The sequence below is a fragment of the Rattus norvegicus genome, chromosome 8 (assembly GCF_036323735.1).
Source record: "Rattus norvegicus strain BN/NHsdMcwi chromosome 8, GRCr8, whole genome shotgun sequence".
Taxonomy (NCBI): domain Eukaryota; kingdom Metazoa; phylum Chordata; class Mammalia; order Rodentia; family Muridae; genus Rattus; species Rattus norvegicus.
Window position 1 is genome coordinate 105,996,250 of NC_086026.1, and position 19,932 is coordinate 106,016,181.

Genomic DNA, 19,932 nt, shown 5'->3' on the forward strand with positions numbered 1-19,932 from the left:
GACGGTCTCATACAGGACAGACAGGACAGTCTCACAGAGGACAGACAGGACGATCTCACAGAAGACAGACAGGACGGTCTCACAGAGGACAGACAGGACAGCCTCACAGAGGACAGACAGGACGGCCTCACAGAGGACAGACAGGACAGCCTCACAGAGGACAGACAGGACGGTCTCTAAGAGGATAGACAGGACAGCCTCACAGAGGACAGACAGGACGGCCTCACAGAGGACAGACAGGATGGCCTCACAGAGGACAGACAGGATGATCTCACAGAAGACAGACAGGACGGCCTCACAGAGGACAGACAGGACGGTCTCACAGAGGACAGACAGGACGGTCTCACAGAGGACAGACAGGACGGTCTCACAGAGGACAGACAGGACGATCTCACAGAAGACAGACAGGACGGTCTCACAGAGGACAGACAGGACAGCCTCACAGAGGACAGACAGGACAGCCTCACAGAGGACAGACAGGACGGTCTCACAGAGGACAGACAGGAAGGTCTCACAGGGAACAGAATGGATGATCTCACAGAGAGCAGACAGGACTCTTCTACTTTATTTGAGTTATTTCAAATGACAGTTACAAAAGCTTTTAATTTTTATAATACTCTTCATAAGAAAATAAAATTTAAATAAAAATACATTCTCAACAATACAACATGGTTACACAAATTCACTATATTACGTTCTGATAACTTACATTTTCAAACGAAGACACTGTAAAAACCAGTATTAACTAGCAACATATTAATTCCCAAGTTAAAAATGGAAGCAGGTAACATCAACCATGATCAGTCATTTAACTCTAGAATGAGTCTTGCATTTGTCACAGATGTGAGGACACTGGAAAGCTCTGCTGAGACTATCTTTATAGGAGACTCCATAGACTCTAGAGCAGTTTAGAAGGTGCGCTCACTTAAAAGAAATCTGTTTTTTAAAACCTAGCTTGAATGAACTTTTCCAGTAAAAGAATGCAATCAGGCCTTGGAAACACAAACAAAACCCCAGCCATCAGTCACATGATGTTTTTTGTTGGGAAAATAAGAGCCCAGTTTTTATGCTTAGCTATTACCTGTGATATTAAAAACATAGTTCTTTGGTAAACAAAATAGTTTGATTTGATAAATTATATTCCTGGGAGTAAAGAAACCTTTGCAGTTGCCCAGTGTCTTATCCCATGACAATTTAAAACAAGCTAAACAAAGCACCCAGCAGATCAGTGCCGTCTCAATGGATAGACACGGCTCCACCTGGAGTCGGGGCAGGTGAGTATCCATGCTGAGTCTGCCCGTCATCTTCTGCCCTCTCTGTCCTTTCATAGATATATGCTTTTTCAATGCTCTTAGTAAAAGGCAGAGAAAGGAGCTCATGGAGTTAAGAGTCCAAGTACTAAAAGAGCAGAGCAGAGCAGAGCAGATTAGAGCAGAGCAGAGCAGAAGGCCCCTAAAAGGGCTTTGATTGTCTTAGGGTCCTGTGGACGTAACTTCTGATTGGAAGACTTAGAAGGAAAATTAGTTTTATGTTTCTCTTTTTATACTGTGCCAAGCTGGCTAATTGATTCCAGTCAGGCTGGCTGCTTAAAGGGTCATGTGAATAAAAGAACTACAATATTGAGCTCTCAGAATTATACATGCATACAGCTTTGGCCCCTTCGATCCTATGATCATTAAAAATATTTGTAATTGGGGTTGGGGATTTAGCTCAGTGGTAGAGCGCTTGCCTAGCGAGCGCAAGACCCTGGGTTCGGTCCCCAGCTCCGAAAAAAAGAAAAGAAAAAAAAATATTTGTAATTGGAGTTTGATATTAGAAATGTTAGGTGGGTTGGTTGTAGTGGTGTACACATTTAATCCCAGCATCCAGGATGCAGAGGCAGATGGATTTCTATGAGTTCTAGGCCAGCCAGGACTACATAGTGAGACTATGTCTCAAAAAAACAAGAAGAAATCATTAGGAAATCATCCTTTTGGGGGTTGGGGTGGGGGAGAAAGACTCTAAATAAAACAACCAACAGATTATTGGAAACCACTCAAGAGACCTGAACTCTTTAATGTCCCCAGCTCTCGCCCTTTTCAGGTAGACATTTTGGAGAATCTAAGTAGGTATTTTAATACGAGGTTCATGAAAGATTTATTAAATGGTTAATCTTTTTAAAAAACATCTATAACAGTATAATTAGATCTATAAGTTTGTCAGATTTAAAGGAGTCTTTTAAACTTTAGTATACACAGAGAGTCACAATATAGCACAATGTAGGCCAGTACTGACTTAAAAGTCATTTTTTAAAAAATAAAAAAATCAGTCATGATTTTTTAATGGGACAATTCTGTGTTAATGATCTTTAGAAGAAATACCTAATAAGGAAGTAAAAATAATTACCCAGCAACAACATAATTGGTAAATATATTCTGAAATACAGCTTAAGTTCAATGAAACAGAAGATCACAGCTAGTTAAGACTTACACTAATAAGTCACAGTTTTCAACAGGAACATATGTAAATACCCCAAGGTTCAAAGTACCACATCAGAAAATGTTCTGAATTCAAATGACAAGTAAGTACCATGGTTTTAATACTGAGGAAGCCAAGTGTATCACTCCTCTTCAGGGTGCACTTGCTTCAACTGCTTATTTACAGTTAGGGTTTAGGACCAAGTAGAGTCAGGAAAAACAGGAATTCCAACAGTTGCTGCTCCTAACTCCCCTTGGCTAGCAGGCAATGAGGAAACAGCAATACGATATCAACATTTTCAGGAAAGCACTGTTTGATATTTAAACACTGATCATTCAACTGATCAAAAGATAGATACTACTGAGTATCCAAACTACAATCTGGAATGTGCCAGATTATTAAAGTGCGCCAAGTGACCGTTCTCGAGTTAGAGCAGGACCTAACACTACGGAGGGCATCCTTACACACCCTTACTATGATGTGGGGCAGAAGGCAACGGCAAGTGATCTCCTCACTATCACTGCTTCTCTGGTTGGGAAGAGATGCCCTCAGGAGGAGTGCTAAACTGAATTCTCTAATTAAGAAAATGAGTACCTGACAGTTAAACAACGGAGAGCACTTTAGTGGTCCATTGTCTCCTGCACCATCACTCATCCCAATGTAAACATGGTGCACACAGGAGCACACATTCCCTGACAGCTGAGCACGCTCACACCCAGGACCAGGAGAGACACCCACCAGCTTTCAATGGTTTGCTGGCGTTTTTGTGTCTTTCTCTAACCTGTAATGGCTAATACAACAGAGGAAAAAGGTTTTCTTTTCTTTTTTCTTTTCTTTTTGTAAAGATTGAAGGTCCAGATGAACTTAATGAAAAGTTCCGAACTGACAAGGAGCTGGAATTCTCTGGAAGCTCAATGTTGGCAGCACAGGGCAGGCACTGATGGTAGTGAGTGACACAGGAGTGCTCCAAGTAGAGATGGCTTCTTGCTAGCAAGTGCTCCCTTATTACAAAGCTTCTTGGGAACGTTCCTTAGAAAGATCCTTTCTGTTGAAAGGAAGTTGCAGAGACATGGATTTGGATGCATGGCTATGAAGGAAATCTTGGTTTTCAAATTCTTTAGTAATAAACACATCAGTATCAGGATCCCCAGTTAATTTCAATCATTAAATATTAAATACATTGCAAGAGCAGGTGTCTTCAAAGCCAATGTCCGCTCTTACACACTGGAACAAATGGGGTGAATTGAAAAACTCGATGATAAGAGTATTTTCCAGTTCTCCGTCAGTTGATCAAACACTATGATATTTTTCCCACAATTGGATTTTCCCTACAAAACAGTAAAAGGAAAATACTCTTTAAATACACAAATTAACAATGTGACAGATACAGAACCCTCTGAGCACTCTTCATTTTCCTTCACTGTTCATGCTGAGTTTTGTTTTATTAATTCAACAAGTCTTATTGATCACGTATTATGTTTCAAGCACTATTCTAGAATCTAATGGTACAGTACTGAACAAAACGGACACAGAATACATAGAGCTCACATGATAATATAGGAGAAGAAAATAAGCAAAATATTTATAGTCTAAAGGTCTGTTCACTGTGGTCCCACTCCCACCCTTCCCCAGTGCTGGGAACTGTATGTGAGGCAATCACACTAACGCCAAGCTATTTTCTTAGCCCAAGTCCTCCCCGAAATAAAGAAAGAAACAGTATGTATGAAGAACACTGCAAGGGGCAGTGGGCAAGAGTGCCATCACCAGCTGAGTTTTTTATTTTTTTATTTTTTTATTTTTTAATTTTTTTTCTGTATATATATATTTATATTTATATAAAAAGACCAATAATAGCAGTGTGTTATGCATCAACAGCAGCAACAGCTTTTCCAGGTTCTGCAGTCATCTGAACAAAACTGTAGAGACATCCAGCATACTCCATTAAAAAAAAAAAGTAAAAAAACAAAACCCGAGAAAACAGCACAGTTCTGTTACTCTTGTGGTACCTGGCACCATTTTTTTTTTTAAATTAGCTTCTCAATCATCATCTGGAAAGAAAACATTCTGAGCAACATCATTAAAAACAGCTCTGATAAAGCACGGTCACTACTACGTATCATAAAGCAGGTACAAGCTATTTTACATCCACAGAGGTATGATACAGTACTGTCCTACATCTATAATACTAGAGGATACAATTTAAAAGGCATTATTTGAGGCTTGATTCTACTTTTCCAGCAGAGGGCCCAAAGGATGGTGTGACACAGCTTTGTAAAGAAACATACTCTAGACAGGATTTCCTTTCACTAGTGGCACAGTTCTAAGGATTCATTCTCTCCATGAATGTCAGCTAAAACCGTTATTAAAAAAATGAAATATCCCTAGAACAAAACCGTATAACCACCGGATTCACAGGAAGATGACCTAGTGGAGACAAGCTGGACCTCACCTTACCAACAAGCTATCAAATCTGTTATGTTTAAACAGTGAGACCTCCAAGGAAGGAGATGCCAAGTAGTGCTTCAAAGCTTCGGACCACAATCAAACACAGCATCCTTTTCAACAGAAGCAGAAGCTCATCTGAATATGCTCAAGGATGCTGACATCAACATTTAATCATCTCCTCACTCATCCAGGAAGAGGGGGAGATCAGTTACTACTGTACTTTATTGTGTTCAACCAAATCACCATGTTAGAAAAATAGCAAGCTGCCATAATAAAAAATAAGGCTCCTCTATCCAGCACCAGATAGCATCATTTTACTTTCAAGCCTAGAAATTGCACACTTGTATATAAACCAATTGAAGATGAGGATTGAGAGTTCATCTTGGTGGATTTTTCCTTTGATGAATATGAAGTGTCCTTCCTTATCTTTTTTGATGACTTTTAATTGAAAATTGATTTTATTTGATATTAGAATGGCTACTCCAGCTTGCTTCTTCTGACCATTTGCTTGGAAAGTTGTTTTCCAGCCTTTCACTCTGAGGTAGTGTCTGTCTTTGTCTCTGAGGTGTGTTTCCTGTAGGCAGCAGAATGCAGGGTCCTCATTGCATATCCAGTTTGTTAATCTATGTCTTTTTATTGGGGAGTTGAGGCCATTGATGTTGAGAGATATTAAGGAATAGTGATTATTGCTTCCTGTTATATTCATATTTGGATGTGAGGTTATGTTTATGTGCTTTCATTCTCTTTGTTTTGTTGCCAAGACGATTAGTTTCTTGCTTCTTCTAGGGTATAGCTTGCCTCCTTATGTTGGACATTATCCTTTGTAGTGCTGGATTTGTAGAAAGATATTGTGTAAATTTGGTTTTGTCATGGAATATCTTGGTTTCTCCATCTATGTTAATTGAGAGTTTTGCAGGATACAGTAACCTGGGCTGGCATTTGTGTTCTCTTAGGGTCTGTATGACATCTGTCCAGGATCTTCTGGCCTTCATAGTTTCTGGCGAAAAGTCTGGTGTGATTCTGATAGGTCTCCCTTTATATGTTACTTGACCTTTTTCCCTTACTGCTTTTAATATTCTTTCTTTATTTTGTGCATTTGGTGTTTTGACAATTATGTGACGGGAGGTGTTTCTTTTCTGGTCCAATCTATTTGGAGTTCTGTAGGCTTCTTGTATGCCTATGGGTATCTCTTTTTTTAGGTTAGGGAAGTTTTCTTCTATGATTTTGTTGAAGATATTTACTGGTCCTTTGAGCTGGGAGTCTTCACTCTCTTCTATACCTATTATCCTTAGGTTTGATCTTCTCATTGAGTCCTGGATTTCCTGTATGTTTTGGACCAGTAGCTTTTTCCGCTTTACATTATCTTTGACAGTTGAGTCAATGATTTCTATGGAATCTTCTGCTCCTGAGATTCTCTCTTCCATCTCTTGTATTCTGTTGGTGAAGCTTGTATCTACAGCTCCTTGTCTTTTCTTTTGATTTTCTATGTCCAGGGTTGTTTCCATGTGTTCTTTCTTGATTGCTTCTATTTCCATTTTTAATTCCTTCAACTGTTTGATTGTGTTTTCCTGGAATTCTTTCAGGGATTTTTGCGATTCCTCTCTGTAGGCTTCTACTTGTTCTCTAAGGGAGTTCTTTATGTCTTTCTTGAAGTCCTCCAGCATCATGATCAAAAATGATTTTGAAACTAGATCTTGCTTTTCTGGTGTGTTTGGATATTCCGTGTTTGCTTTGGTGGGAGAATTGGGCTCCGATGATGCCATGTAGTCTTGGTTTCTGTTGCTTGGGTTCCTGCGCTTGCCTCTCGCCATCAGATTATCTCTAGTGTTACTTTGTTCTGCTATTTCTGACAGTGGCTAGACTGTCCTATAAGCCTGTGTGTCAGGAGTGCTGTAGACCTGTTTTCCTGTTTTCTTTCAGCCAGTTATGGGGACAGAGTGTTCTGCTTTCGGGCGTGTAGTTTTTCCTCTCTACAGGTCTTCAGCTGTTCCTGTGGGCCTGTGTCTTGAGTTCACCAGGCAGGTTTCTTGCAGGGGAAAAGTTGGTCCTACCTGCGGTTCCAAGGCTCAAGTTTGCTTGTGGGGTACTGCCTAAGTCCTCTCCGCGGCGGCAGCAACCGGGAGCCTCCGTGCACCAGGGTTCCAGATGACGTTTGGTGTTTTCCTCTGGCGTCTGGATGTGCACAGAGTGCAGTCTCTTCTGGTTTCCCAGGTGTGTCCGCCTCTCTGAAGGTTTAGCTCTCCCTCCCACGGGATTTGGGTGCAGAGAACTGTTTATCCGGTCTGTTTCCTTCAGGTTCCGGCGGTGTCTCGGGCGCAGGGGTCCTGCCGCTCCTGGGCCCTCCCCTACGGGAACCCAGAGGCCTTATACAGTTGCCTCTTGGGCCAGGGATGTGGGCAGGGGTGGGCAGTGTTGGTGGTCTCCTCCGCTCTGCAGCCTCAGGAGTGCCCACCTGATCAGGCGGTGAGGTCTCTCTCCCACAGGGTTTGGGAGCAGAGAGCTGCTGCGGGCCAGGATCCTCGGGTGTGGGACTTCCGGTAAACCCAGCTGAGTTTTTTTTAAAGATTTATTTTATGTGAGTACACTGTTGCTGTCTTCAGAGCATCAGGTCCCATTACAGATGGTTGTGAGCCACCATGTGGTTGCACAGGGTACAATTTAAGGATGGTCGAGTCTTGGCTAGGAACTTCGAAGGACTTCAAAATTAACTTTTGTTGAAAGATACTCAATTATAGTAATGAAGAAAATACAGAATTAGGATGTTTGCAACACAACCTTTGTAAAGCGTCAAGCTTTCTACCAAAGAAGAATGTATTTGTATCAATAAAGCTGATTTTTTCTTATTCAGAAATATAAAAGTACTAACCAATATAATTTTCAAAGACTATTTAAAATAGTGCAACAAGGATTTAGAGTCCTCCCACTAAGATCTTGGGCAATCATTTATCTTCCTTGCATCTCAATTTTCTACCTATAAAGTAGGATGAAAGCATGCTAGGCTGGTATGAGGATCAATGACAGAGGAGCAGACACTGTGGAAAATACTGTTATTTGCTGGTCCATGAACTTTTTTTTTTTTTAAAGATTTATTTATTTATTATATATAAGTACACTGTAGCTGTCTTCAGACACACCAGAAGAGGGCATCGGATCTCTTTACAGATGGTTGTGAGCCACCATGTGGTTGCTGGGAATTGAACTCATGACCTCTGGAAGAGCAGTCGGGTGCTCTTAACCGCTGAGCCATCTCTCCAGCCCCCATGAACTTTTTAAAACCCTCCCCATCGACTGTATAACTAGCAGGTCCTTGATCACACTTTGAATGCTGTGTGCCAGGGAATGCTGGGGGGTTTACTGTAGACAAATTTCTTTTCTCAGACCAGGGAGGGAATAGTCTTTTATTTTTCTCCCTATGGATATTGTCTTAAAAAAGAAAATGGGGCTCAGACCCACTGTGGCTCCTCTGATGGTAGTTTAGAGTAAAGGTTCAGGATTATGTCAGTGGGGAAGTTCCAGTGACAGTGCTCAGTGGCTGCACTACATAAGGTTGGTCTTCACTGTTGAGACTGAAAACTTCCCTCAGGAGTTTGCTACTGCTGCTGGGAGCAGGCCAGCTGACAGGGTGGCTACTGTGGGGTGTGGGGTGTGGTGTCCTGAGAGGAACAAGTCCCTGTGCTGTCAGTGGTTGCTGTCTTTAGGCAGCCAGCTCATCCTTTTCATCTGAGCAGCAGCACCTGAAACCAACCTTCAAATGCTTCTATGCACTGCGACAGCTTGCTCTTTTGGTATTCATTATAAATATGCTGTATTGTGAGAATATAAAGGAGACAACAAAAAGAAAGAGCTACGAACTATTCAGAGTGAATTACAACTGACCACGCCATTCAAAGCAGTGATGAAGTCCAGCCCCAATGTAAAGACAGCTGGACTGAAGACGACCAAGGGAGGGGCAGGGAAGCATGCACACGGGAAGGCGAGGCCTGGCAGGTGAGGGGAGCGGAGCCTGAGGACACTTACTTGCTTCCGTATTTTGCACTACTCGATCTTTTCTTCCTGTATTTCTCATGAGGTTCATCTAGTTTCTCTATGGTGCTTTTTATTTGCTGAATTGTCTTAAAGGTTGCGACAGAATCCTCGATGGTGAACTTAGAATAACCAGGTTCTTTCTGTGGCCCCTGATATACAGCTATAGACCCACAAGCCTCTGTAAGGAACAGTGAATCTCCGATCAGAAAAGTAAGTTCCACAAATGTCATCTGTAGTACAATTTAAAAAATTTGAAGATTTAAAGGGAGTTTCTTTGACAAGAGCACAAGTGACTATATTATATCAATTTTACGACACAGAACAATCACATTTACATAAGAATAATTATAGGGGTTGGGGATTTAGCTCAGTGGTAGAGCGCTTGCCTAGCTAGTGCAAGGCCCTGGGTTCGGTCCCCAGCTCTGAAAAAAAAAAGAATAATTATTTAATTTCATGAATAGATAAGATAAACTCCTCCTTTGAGGGTTTGTAAACTTCATTATCAGTAACTTAGGAAATCTATAAATATTTTTAACTTTTTAAAAAGTCAAAGAAATAACCCCAGAAATTAGTAATGAAAAATAATGGTTTTATAAGTGTAGAGTGTGTGTTTACCTTCCATCTTCTGCAGTTTAAGTAAACTGAGGGTAAAAACGGAGTAAATTCTTTCTGTTTCTCTGTCTTCATCAATATCTATCTGGATGTCTGCAGGGATGCCTCTATAATAGAAAGAAAATTAAGGATATTGGAAAAATTATTTGTTAACATTAGAAAGATTTTTGATGAATTGAGTTTAAAACTAGAATTAGAATTTTGCAAAAGAGACTTCAGAAACTAATTTCTGAGATAGTTCAACAGGATCCCAAGGTCTGGTTGTTAAGAACTCAAGTCTCGAAGAGGATTTAAGTAAAATATTTTTAATGTGTATATGTATATCTGTGTGTGTGTGTGCATATGTACATACATGCACACGTAAGTCTGCAGAGGCTAGAAGAGGGTATTCAACCTGTGCCCTGGAGCTAGACTCCCATAGGTTTTGGAACAAAACTTGGGTCTTCTTTCTACAAGAGCAGCAGTGCTAATGCTCTCCAGTCCCAATAAAAACATTTTTATAACCTACAAAACAATGCATCAATAATAAAAGGCAACAGCCCATCTAGTCCCTGGCCACCACTAGTTTACACTTGTGTCTATAGTAATTTACTTTATATATTTTACTTTTGTGGTACTAGGGTTCAACCAAAGCCCCCTTTTTTTTTTTTTGGTTCTTTTTTTCAGAGCTGGGGACCGAACCCAGGGCCTTGCGCTTCCTAGGTAAGCGCTCTACCACTGAGCTAAATCCCCAGCCCCTCAACCAAAGCCCTTGTGTCAGGGAGACGCTCTACCATGAGGCAACAGCCGAGCCTTCCTAGACACGGTTTACAGAAACGTTTCCACAGTGTGTGGCCTTTGTGTCCAGCTACTTTTCTTTAGCACTGTGCTCTCAGACCTGTCCACAGGCGGTCAGGGGCTGCGGATCACAATTTCTTTCACCACTGAGTTACTCACGCAGTGCATGGCTTGCAGCCTGGTGTGCCTTCACTGGTCTCCTGGCAGCAGAGCCAGTTTCCGTTGAGATATGCTGACGGGTGGAAGGAGCTGAGCCTGTTGTGGTTGCACCTGCTCACCCTGCACAGCATGTCGATCCACTCATTAGCTTCCACACAGTTATTCGCTTGGATGTACAGCGTTTTCTCCGTATGGATCACTTGGAACATCTTCATTGGCAGTTAAGATAAAAAGTTAGAGAAGCCTTAAAAACGACATATAATACACAAACTGAAAAAGCACTTAGAAGGAGACCTAGCTTGCTTGGCTAAGAAATGGCTGCTAATGTGTCTTAAAGAACTGTCACACTGAGCAGGTCCTACCAAAGACCATCTTAGTCAATGGTGCTAAAGTCCATGTGCAGAGGGCCACTATCTGAGTAAGAACAACAAAGGTAATTTTAGATTCAGGAGAAAGTGGGAGGACCTACAAGTCAGTGTGGGGTGATAAGGAATAAAGAGCCATCCTGGGGACTGGAGGGTCCTGCACCAGCTGAGTGGCAACAGCTGACTTGAGTTGGGACATTACTGAGAGGCCTGAATGGTAAATACTGAAATGACTTACACATGATGATTTAAAATGCATCAATATTTATACAACTTACATTTTTCTTGTTGAAAGAGCTTTCTTCCAGTTTTTCCACAGCAAGAATGTTCTTTACTGGAATAGTGTAAATTGCATCTTTGCCTGAATAATGAGAGACGACAAAATTAAAAGAATTACTGTAATAACCGCGAAGGTGAGATGTCAATTCTGTAGGTTATTCCACTAGCTGACAGAAGCATGTCCTTCTTCTGTGTATCTGCATAGACTTCTGGAGGGTTTGTGTATAACATGGATGAGCACTTTGATGGCTTTGTCCTTGCCTTTTACCATACAGCTGAAAACATTTTCAAGGAAAAGCATGTAAGTCTGGTCTCTATATAGACAATTATTTCCTATATGATTACAACTTCGCAACACTAAGTAAGTGGAGGCTGAAGGACCAACGCGTCTGGTGAGAGAGCCCCTGAGAGGCCCCGGCTGAAGAGCTCTGACCACTGAGAATAGACTATGACGTAGAGTCCTGTCTGTCTTGCCAACTAAATATTTATAGGGTTAGCCCTCAAAACAACAACATTTAGTGTGTGCGTATGTGCAAGGAACCAAACCCAAAGCATGATGCATGTTAGACAAGAGCTCTAGCACTGATCTATCTCTACTCCTACGCATATGTGTGAGTGTACCACGTATGTGCCCAGTGCCCTCAAAAAAGTAAACAAACAACCCCAAAAAGCTAGAGGAGGGCTTTCAATCTCTTGGGACTGGAGTTACAAATGGTTGCTAGCCACCATGTTGGTGGTAGAAACTGAGCAAAAACAGGTGCTTTCAACCATTGAGATAACTATTTAGTCCTGAATTTTTAAGTTTTTCTCTATTTATTTATCTTGCTTTTTGAGAGAAGGTCTCTTTTGGCTGTCCTGGAACACAGTGCTGGAATTAAAAGTGTGTGCCACCATGGGCAGCCTTGTTTAAATTTTTAAAAAATTACATTTTATTTTGGTGTCTGTGTGTGTAGGTGCATGTACATGCACCACAGTTCATGTATGGGAAAACATGACATCAGTTTTCTTCTATCAGGTGGGGACAGTGAACTGCTTGCCAACCTTGGTGGCAAGGCCCTGCACCCTCTGACCCATGCTGCTAGCTCCAAAGCATGTTTTAAACTGCAGACTTTGTTACTACTACTAAGTACTACAGCTTACTTAGGAGCTGCTGGAGACAGGGTGAGAATTGATTTCAGATGGAATCCTTAACCCTTTACAGGTTTTAAGACGTAGGCAAGAGAACTGGAGTTTGTCAAAGGGCCTCCTCTGGGATGATGAATGTCAGTACAGCGTGGGTTATCTGTCCCTCATCCTGTTACAGACAAAGCTAGTGACAAATACAGTTCTGACTTCTGTCATTTTGTGATGGTGTTTTTATAGTATCAAGCTTTGTTTTTACTTCTTCCTCAACTTTTTTTAAGGACGTGCAGGTTGAAATATAAGAAGCTAAGAACATTCTATTTTACACTATTCGAGGAAGTAATGCTGCGACTTTTTTTGACAAAGAACAGTGTCTGGTTAACTGTGATTTTGTTTTTGCTGTAAATAAAAACATTAATACAAAATAGTTGTTCAGTAACTTTCTTGGTACAAAGCCTAAAATTTAAGTTGATTCAGACATGACATATAATTTTTTTAAAAGATATACACTGGATGTCTACTATATGCCAGGTACTGTCCTAATAATTTAAGACAGAACAATAAACAGAAAACAGGTTCCTAGTGAAATTTTTATTGCGTTCTAAAAAGACTGGTGGAGAAATATTAACTAGAGATGAACACTATGATGAAAATAAACTGAAGAGATGTAACAGAATGTAACTGGAAAGTTACTTGAAATTGGGAGGTTAGAGAGAACTTCCCCGTGGAAACAACATTCAACAAATACCAATCATCCCTGGGAACAAGTGAAAAGCTCTTCAGCATTCTCCTGGGAGCAGACAAGATAACACGATGGGGTAAAAGGTGGGGCAGGAAGGAAATGCTGATGGAAGCCACAGGGGAGGAGTCAGGAGAGCTGCAAACCAGTGTCAGTGGACACAGCAGGCTGAACTAACAGATGAGGGAGCTCCATCTGGAATAGCTAGGCTAAACATACACTACGCAGGCCAATGCAGCAGGGGGTTGCAGGGCAGTGCAATGTGGCAACTGCCCCTCCCTCCTGACCATTCAGTATGTTACTGAACCCCTTCAAGGTAGGTAAATGGATTGTAGAACACAAGATGAGCAAACTGTCACAGCGATTACCAAATAGATAAGGACATTAGCATTCTGAAGGACAGACACACATACAGGATAACATCTGAGGGATCAGAAGTGTAATGAGTTGGGGGACAAAGGAGACATTATATGTTGGGTACCAACTGTACAGGACATCAGAGCTCTAGCCAGAGAATTTAAAAATATTCTTTCTTTAAATTTGTTAGATAATTTACAACATACACATACTTGTTTTTATTCATTTTGCAATAGATTCTAATACTGCAAGTGTTAGATGCTCTAAGGAACATCTATCTGTTTTTACACTATGAAGGCTAATTTCTGTTAACCATGATAATGGAGTAAATTACAATGTAAGTTAGGAACAAATGATCTTTCCAAGAAATTCCCAAAAATACAGCACAGAATGACACAGAAACACAATGTACAAGCTTAGGCTCATAGGACTTAGAAGTGCTGACAAGTGACTAAATGCTCTTGAGAAAAAGATACGGAATCTTTAAATGGAAAGATCTACCAAGTGTTAAGCAGGAATAGAAGAAAAAAAAAAGAAAAATTTCTAAATTATATGTCATAAAATAGCAAAACTTACTAAAGAAACGTTACAAGAGTTTCCAGGGAGAAGGATCAAAAGTTTAATAATCAGATTGTTATAAAAATTTTCACTAGCAACAATGAAAGATAGTAAACAATGGAGTATTATAAATATATATACACATATGTATGATATATATGTATGTATGATATGTATATATCATATATATATTTAAGCTTACAGCACCTGTTATTCCTAGCTGGTTTTCCATCTAACTACTAATCAAGTTAGGGGCCTGCTTATTTTCTCAGGTAAGTCAAGAATAGAAAACTCAAGGTGGTACGGCCATAAGTCAGACAGAGTATTATAACTTTGAAGTCCTGAGGCTCATTAAACAATAAGGATAAAAATGTCATGGTACATGTAAAGACTTGAATAACAACAACAACAACAAAAACAGCATCAGCAAACCACTTATTTTGAAAATACAAGGAATTATTCCTGTAAAATTGTAACGAATCCAGGAAAAAGACAGGTTATATAAGAAGTTATGTTGGGTAAAGAAATCAAACCACAGAAAACCATTAAAAGATATGTAAAGGAGACAAAGTGTTCTACTGCATGGATTGAACATGCTCATCAGTGGATGGACAGACATTAGGTTGGTCCCAGTTTTTGCTACTACAAATAACGCTCACCTAAACACCCACTGATCAAGTCTCTTTGGGCATCTGCTTTCAAGTCTTTTGGGCAGATAATCAAGCACAGAACTGCTATCAAACAGTTTTATGATTTATGGTTAATCATTTTAATATCTTTTGTGTGTTTATTAGCCTTGTTAATGTTTACTGTCCTTTAAGTAAAAAAAAAAAATCCTGGATACAAATTTTATCAGGTAAATGTTTTGAAAGTATTTTCTTTGTAGTTTTATTTGTTGTGTGTGTGGGTATATGTGCCTGGTGCCCACAGAACTCAGAGCTCAGCAGAGGGCATCAGCAGAGCTCAGCAGAGGCCCCTATGAAACTGGGGTTATGGATGGGTGTGAGCAATCATGTGGGTGCTGGGAACTGAGCCTGAGTCCTCTGCAAAAGCAGCCAGTGCTCCTAACTGAGTCATCCTTATAGCCTCTTAAAGTATTTTGTTTTAGTTACTTGGTATTTTTCATTCTCTAAATGTGTGTGTGTGTGTGTGTGTGTGTGTGTGTGTGTGTGTGTGTGTGTGTAAATGTGTACGATTACAGAAAATGGAGATGCCTGAAGTTGACATAGTGTATCTTCTCAATAGTGCTCCCCTGTATTTACGAGGCAGGGCTCCTTACTGAGGGATCTCACCAGTTTCAGCTAGCCTGGTTAGATGACTTGCCCTGGGAATCTCCTGTTTTGATTAGTGATGGAGTTCAACTTACTAATATTTTGTTTCATGAACTATACCTTTGATATAGATATAAGAAATCTTTGCCTAACCCAGGGTCTTAAGGATGTTCTTTGCTGGGGGATGGAGTGATGAGTCAGTGGTTATGAGCACTGGCGTTCAATCCCTCCAGCACCTATGTGGAAGCTCACAAACACCCACAACTCTAATTCCTAAGGATCCGGCACCTCTTCTGGTGTCCTGGGATACCAGGCATCAGACATATATGTACACAAAACACATGGGTATACACATTAATTTTCAGTAAGCACTGCTTTAGCCATATTCTATAAACTTGGCTGAGTTTGTTATAGTTTTATTATCATTTATAGCTCAACAGTACTTCTCAATTTCTTTGCCCTGTAGGTTAACTTCCAAATACCTGGGGGAAGGCATTCTTACATATTATATTAATTGTAAGAGAACATTTAATACAATGTTAACTTCTGCTATATATTGAAACTTAATATTTGGTCTAATTTGGTAAATTCTCCAATCTGATTGAAAAGATGGTGTATTCTTTTTGGTGTAATGTTCTACACGTGAATCAGATCAATATAATTGAGTATGATGTTTCAAATTTCTATATTTTTGTTGATTTTTTTTTTGCCTATTTTGATAATTACTTAGAGAAAAGTATTTATATTCAATTATGAGTATGGATTTGTCTGTCTTGAGTCTGTCTTCCCCTGACACACATTACCAAGCTATTAACAGGTAATTTAAATGCTCAGCACTGTGAAGGCTCTGAGTCACCTGGACCCCGTCTACATCTACCTGAGAGCAGCTGTTCTGAGCTTTACTGTATAACTGTTTATCCTCACAACATCTTTTTTTCTACCCAATTACTTTCAACCTATCTGTGTTTTCATATTTAAGATGCATATGCTATAGAAAGGATTTCATAAGATCTTGTTTGTTAGAATATCTAGTCTGGCAGTTTCCATTAAAATAGTTTCCTTACACTTACTGTAATTACAGATATTGTTGAGTGTAAACCACTATCTTGCTCTCTGTTCTGATTTCTGATACTTTGTTGCTCTCCCTTGACATCTCTAGATACTTTCTGAGCTTAAGTTATAACATATAGTCCTGTTTCCAGACAGGGTCTCACTGTGTAGCTTTGGCTGCCTTGGAACTGGCTACGTAAACAAGGATGGCCCTGAACTTAAAGAGATCTGACAGTCTCTGCTTCCCAAGTGCTGGGATTAAAGATGTGTATCACCACACTTGGCATTATATAGCCTACTTAAAAATTATTGTTATGGGGCTGGGGATTTAGCTCAGTGGTAGAGCGCTTACCTAGGAAGCGCAAGGCCCTGGGTTCGGTCCCCAGCTCCGGAAAAAAAAAAAAAAAGAAAAAAAAGAAAAAAAAATTATTCTTATGTTCTTTCCTAAGATACAAGAAATCCCCCATCCCCTTCTGTTAGGACACTCTTGTCTCATATTTCATATTTAGATATGCTGTAAAGCCACAGTTCAATGCTGTAAATCTTGTATTAAGCAGTCACATTTGAAGCAAACCATTCTATATTTATACAAGTGTCAACCACTTCCTGTGCTCTTCACCTTGGAAGGCGCTCCTTTAGAACTTTCTACAGTGAGGACTGTTACAGTCAATCCCATCTTTTATTTATTGAAAGGATATTTTGATATTTGATGAAAAATTTTTACTAGAATATTTCTAAGTTGAATTTTTTTCTTTGACAGTATTTTGAGATCACATTCCATTGTTTGTTTCTGCTTTTTTTTCTAGGAAAAGTAAATAGTCAAGCACACCGCTGTTCTTCTAGATTACAGTAATTTATCCTTTCTGTTTACAAAATTTTATCTTTGCTTATCATATACCTTGGTGTTCTTTCCTTGGCATTTATCACACTTCAAGTTCACTGCATTTCTTGGTTCTTTAAGATGATTTTTCCAAATGAAAATTTGAATTTATTTAGGCCATTATCCCTTTAAATCTCCCTTCTCTCTGTCTTTACTTGAGATACCCATCATGCTGGATATGGTTTCGTAAGTTACTATGGTTTTCTTCATCTTGCAAATGTCCCAAATCTTTTTTGTTTCTCTCACTGGTTAATTTCCACTGATCTGTGTTATTAAGATCAGTGAACTTTTCTTCTTGTACCTGTGGCTAATAAACCCAACCAGTCATTCTCTCATTTTAGGTGTTACATATTTCAATTCTACAGTTCTTTTTGAGATAGGGTCTCACTAAACATCCCTGACTGGCTTAGAACTCACTGTGGTCTAGAACTCAGAGACACACCTGTCTGTCTCCCAAAAGCTGGAATTAAAGGCATTTAGTATCTGTTAAGGTAATTGCTGCCTCTCTAACCAGTCATTTTGTGTGTTACTAGTGTTATAAAAAAACTTTCTCATGTGCTGTTACTAGAAAACTTTCTTATGCCCGAGTTGATTACATACTCTGTTAAATTCTGTGCTCTGGAGCTCTTGAAAAGTAATCACAATAGAAGTCAGAGCTGCTTTGCATAGTTAGCCACAACAAGCCTGAATCCAAGCCAACTGTCTGGCAGCAATTGCTGGACTTGGGAATGTGTATGAGCTTTTAATGTTTTTTTTTGCCTTAATAAATTGTTCCTGGGATGGACCTCAACACAAAAGAGACACCTATACAATATAAGAAGCCATTTAGGGCGGCAGAGATGGCTCAGTGGTTAAGAGCACTGACTGCTCTTCCAGAGGTTCTGAGTTCAATTCCCAGCAACCACATGGTGGCTCACAACCATCTGTCATGGGATCCAATGCCCTCTTCTGGTGTGTCTGAAGACAGTTATAGTGTGCTCACATAATAATGAATAAATCTTTTTTTAAAAAGCCATTTAGAATAAGACTTCCATTTTGAGTAGGTGTTAAGGATATACCCTATTGCTAAATCCTGACTGGTGAAGAACTTGGCCCAGATGTTTGTAGCTTTCAGAACTCTAGCTGAGGGATGCAGTTTAGTTCCGGCATCTGGACTATGTCCCTGATGGATCAGTCTTGGGGTGTGCACTGTACAAACCAGTCCTATGTGACGGAGATTGATGTCCGAGTGGTTGGTCAGGCAATTCTCAGACCCCAACACTTCCATACCTGGCAATGCCACTGTTTCTATTTTATTTCTTCCTATAATGAGTTTCTGCGGAGTTCCCTTTCTTTTACTCCTCATTACTAATATTTCCACTGAGTCCTCAAAGTAGCTTTAAACTGTGTCTGTTTCTTAGACGCAGATGACCTAGGGCACACTTCTATTCCATTCTCCCTCTTGACTATGCTCCCTATTTCAAGCTGTCAACATCTCACTGCATACTGAAACAAACTTAGCTACCATCCCTTAAGCATTTGTATTGATAACTCGCCCTTTGAGCTGTAATCTGCTCAAGCTACGTATACATTGCTTCTTTACATATTTCAGCTTTTGCTTTTTATTAGCCTCTCTGAATTTTTCTCCTTGCCTAAGCACCTAAAGTCAGTTAAAGATGTCAGGGAAGTTCACACGAAATCTGAAGGTTCCAGACTCTTGTTTCCTCAATTTCCAGTCTTTCTGGAATCCTTGAAACAATCTTTTGACACCTGAAGCCAAACAACTGTATGTTTTTGCATGAATTTAGTTACCTTAAATTACAGTACTTTTTTTTTTTAGATGATCATGAAAATAGAAATCTTAGCCATGAAAGAATGATTCTTAGAAAAAAGAATGATTCTTTTCTTTCCAGGGTCAAACTCTTCAGCATCATCTAATATATTTTGGTCTAAGTTTCTAATTATTATCTCGGAGGGTGTTAGATGAGTACCAAATTCTCTATTATTACCAGAACTCACTGTGTATCTATTTAAAAGATAAGCTCTCACAGAGTCTAGGCTAGCTTTCTCACTACATAGCTAAGGATTACCTTGAATTTCTGATTTTCTTGCTTCCCAAGTGCTGGGATTGCAGATGTGGGCTGCCATGCCCAGTATATGTCTTGCTGGGAATAAAACCAGGGCTTTGTGCACACTAGGTGAGCAATCTCCTAACTGAGCTTCACCCCAATTCTCACGTATCTATTTTTTTTTTTTTATTTAATGTCTGAGTGCTCTGCTGCACACACATCCACCTGCCAGAAGAGGGCACCAGATTCCCCCTATAGATGGTTGTGCTTGCTGGGAATGAACTCAGGACCTCTGGAAGAGCACCCAGGGCTCTTAACTTCTGAGTCATCTCACCAGCCCTGTATCAAATTTCATCCCTTCAGTTAACTTTTGCCCAAAGCCTTGAAATGGTCCTGTACTCTTGTTTCCCTCTTTGTATCTAAAAGATTCTCCAAATACTACCTTTAAAACAGACCCAGAATGGTATCTGTTTTTACTATCCCTATTGCTATCAACTGGTCCAGGGCCTTGGATTATTGTAATTAAAAATAATCTTGGCCTGCCTGTCTGCCTGCCTGCCTGCCTGTCTGTCTATCGATCAGTACTGACAGAGTGAATAAGAGCCTGGCCTTTAGTATGTCTTCCCCACAACTGCTCTCACCTGCACTTCTGGCATATAGTAGGCACCAAGTAAAATCTGTTTAGCTGAAAACCTCTGCATAATTGAGTCAATGGCTTATTTGGTTCTTTAGCTATTAAGGAAAAACAACAAACAAAAATCTGGAGAGCTTCATGTCAGAAAACATG

General features: G+C 40.0%; 1 protein-coding gene across 2 annotated transcripts in view; it reads right to left on the bottom strand.

The window, feature by feature from the left end:
• Positions 1 to 547: 547 nt before the first annotated feature.
• The window catches only part of Rasa2 (RAS p21 protein activator 2), a 119,489-nt gene continuing 100,104 nt past the window's right edge, over positions 548 to 19,932 (bottom strand). The window contains exons 20-24 of one of the 2 annotated variants that reach the window (XM_039080892.2): positions 11,120 to 11,202; positions 10,477 to 10,685; positions 9,544 to 9,647; positions 8,920 to 9,106; positions 548 to 3,785 (exon numbers count right to left, since the gene is read on the bottom strand). In XM_039080892.2, the coding sequence (XP_038936820.1) occupies positions 3,755 to 3,785; positions 8,920 to 9,106; positions 9,544 to 9,647; positions 10,477 to 10,685; positions 11,120 to 11,202 (614 nt within the window). In that variant the 3' untranslated portion in view covers positions 548 to 3,754. The remainder of the gene's footprint in view (positions 3,786 to 8,919; positions 9,107 to 9,543; positions 9,648 to 10,476; positions 10,686 to 11,119; positions 11,203 to 19,932) is intronic. The other variant, NM_001105724.1, reaches the window with a different exon arrangement.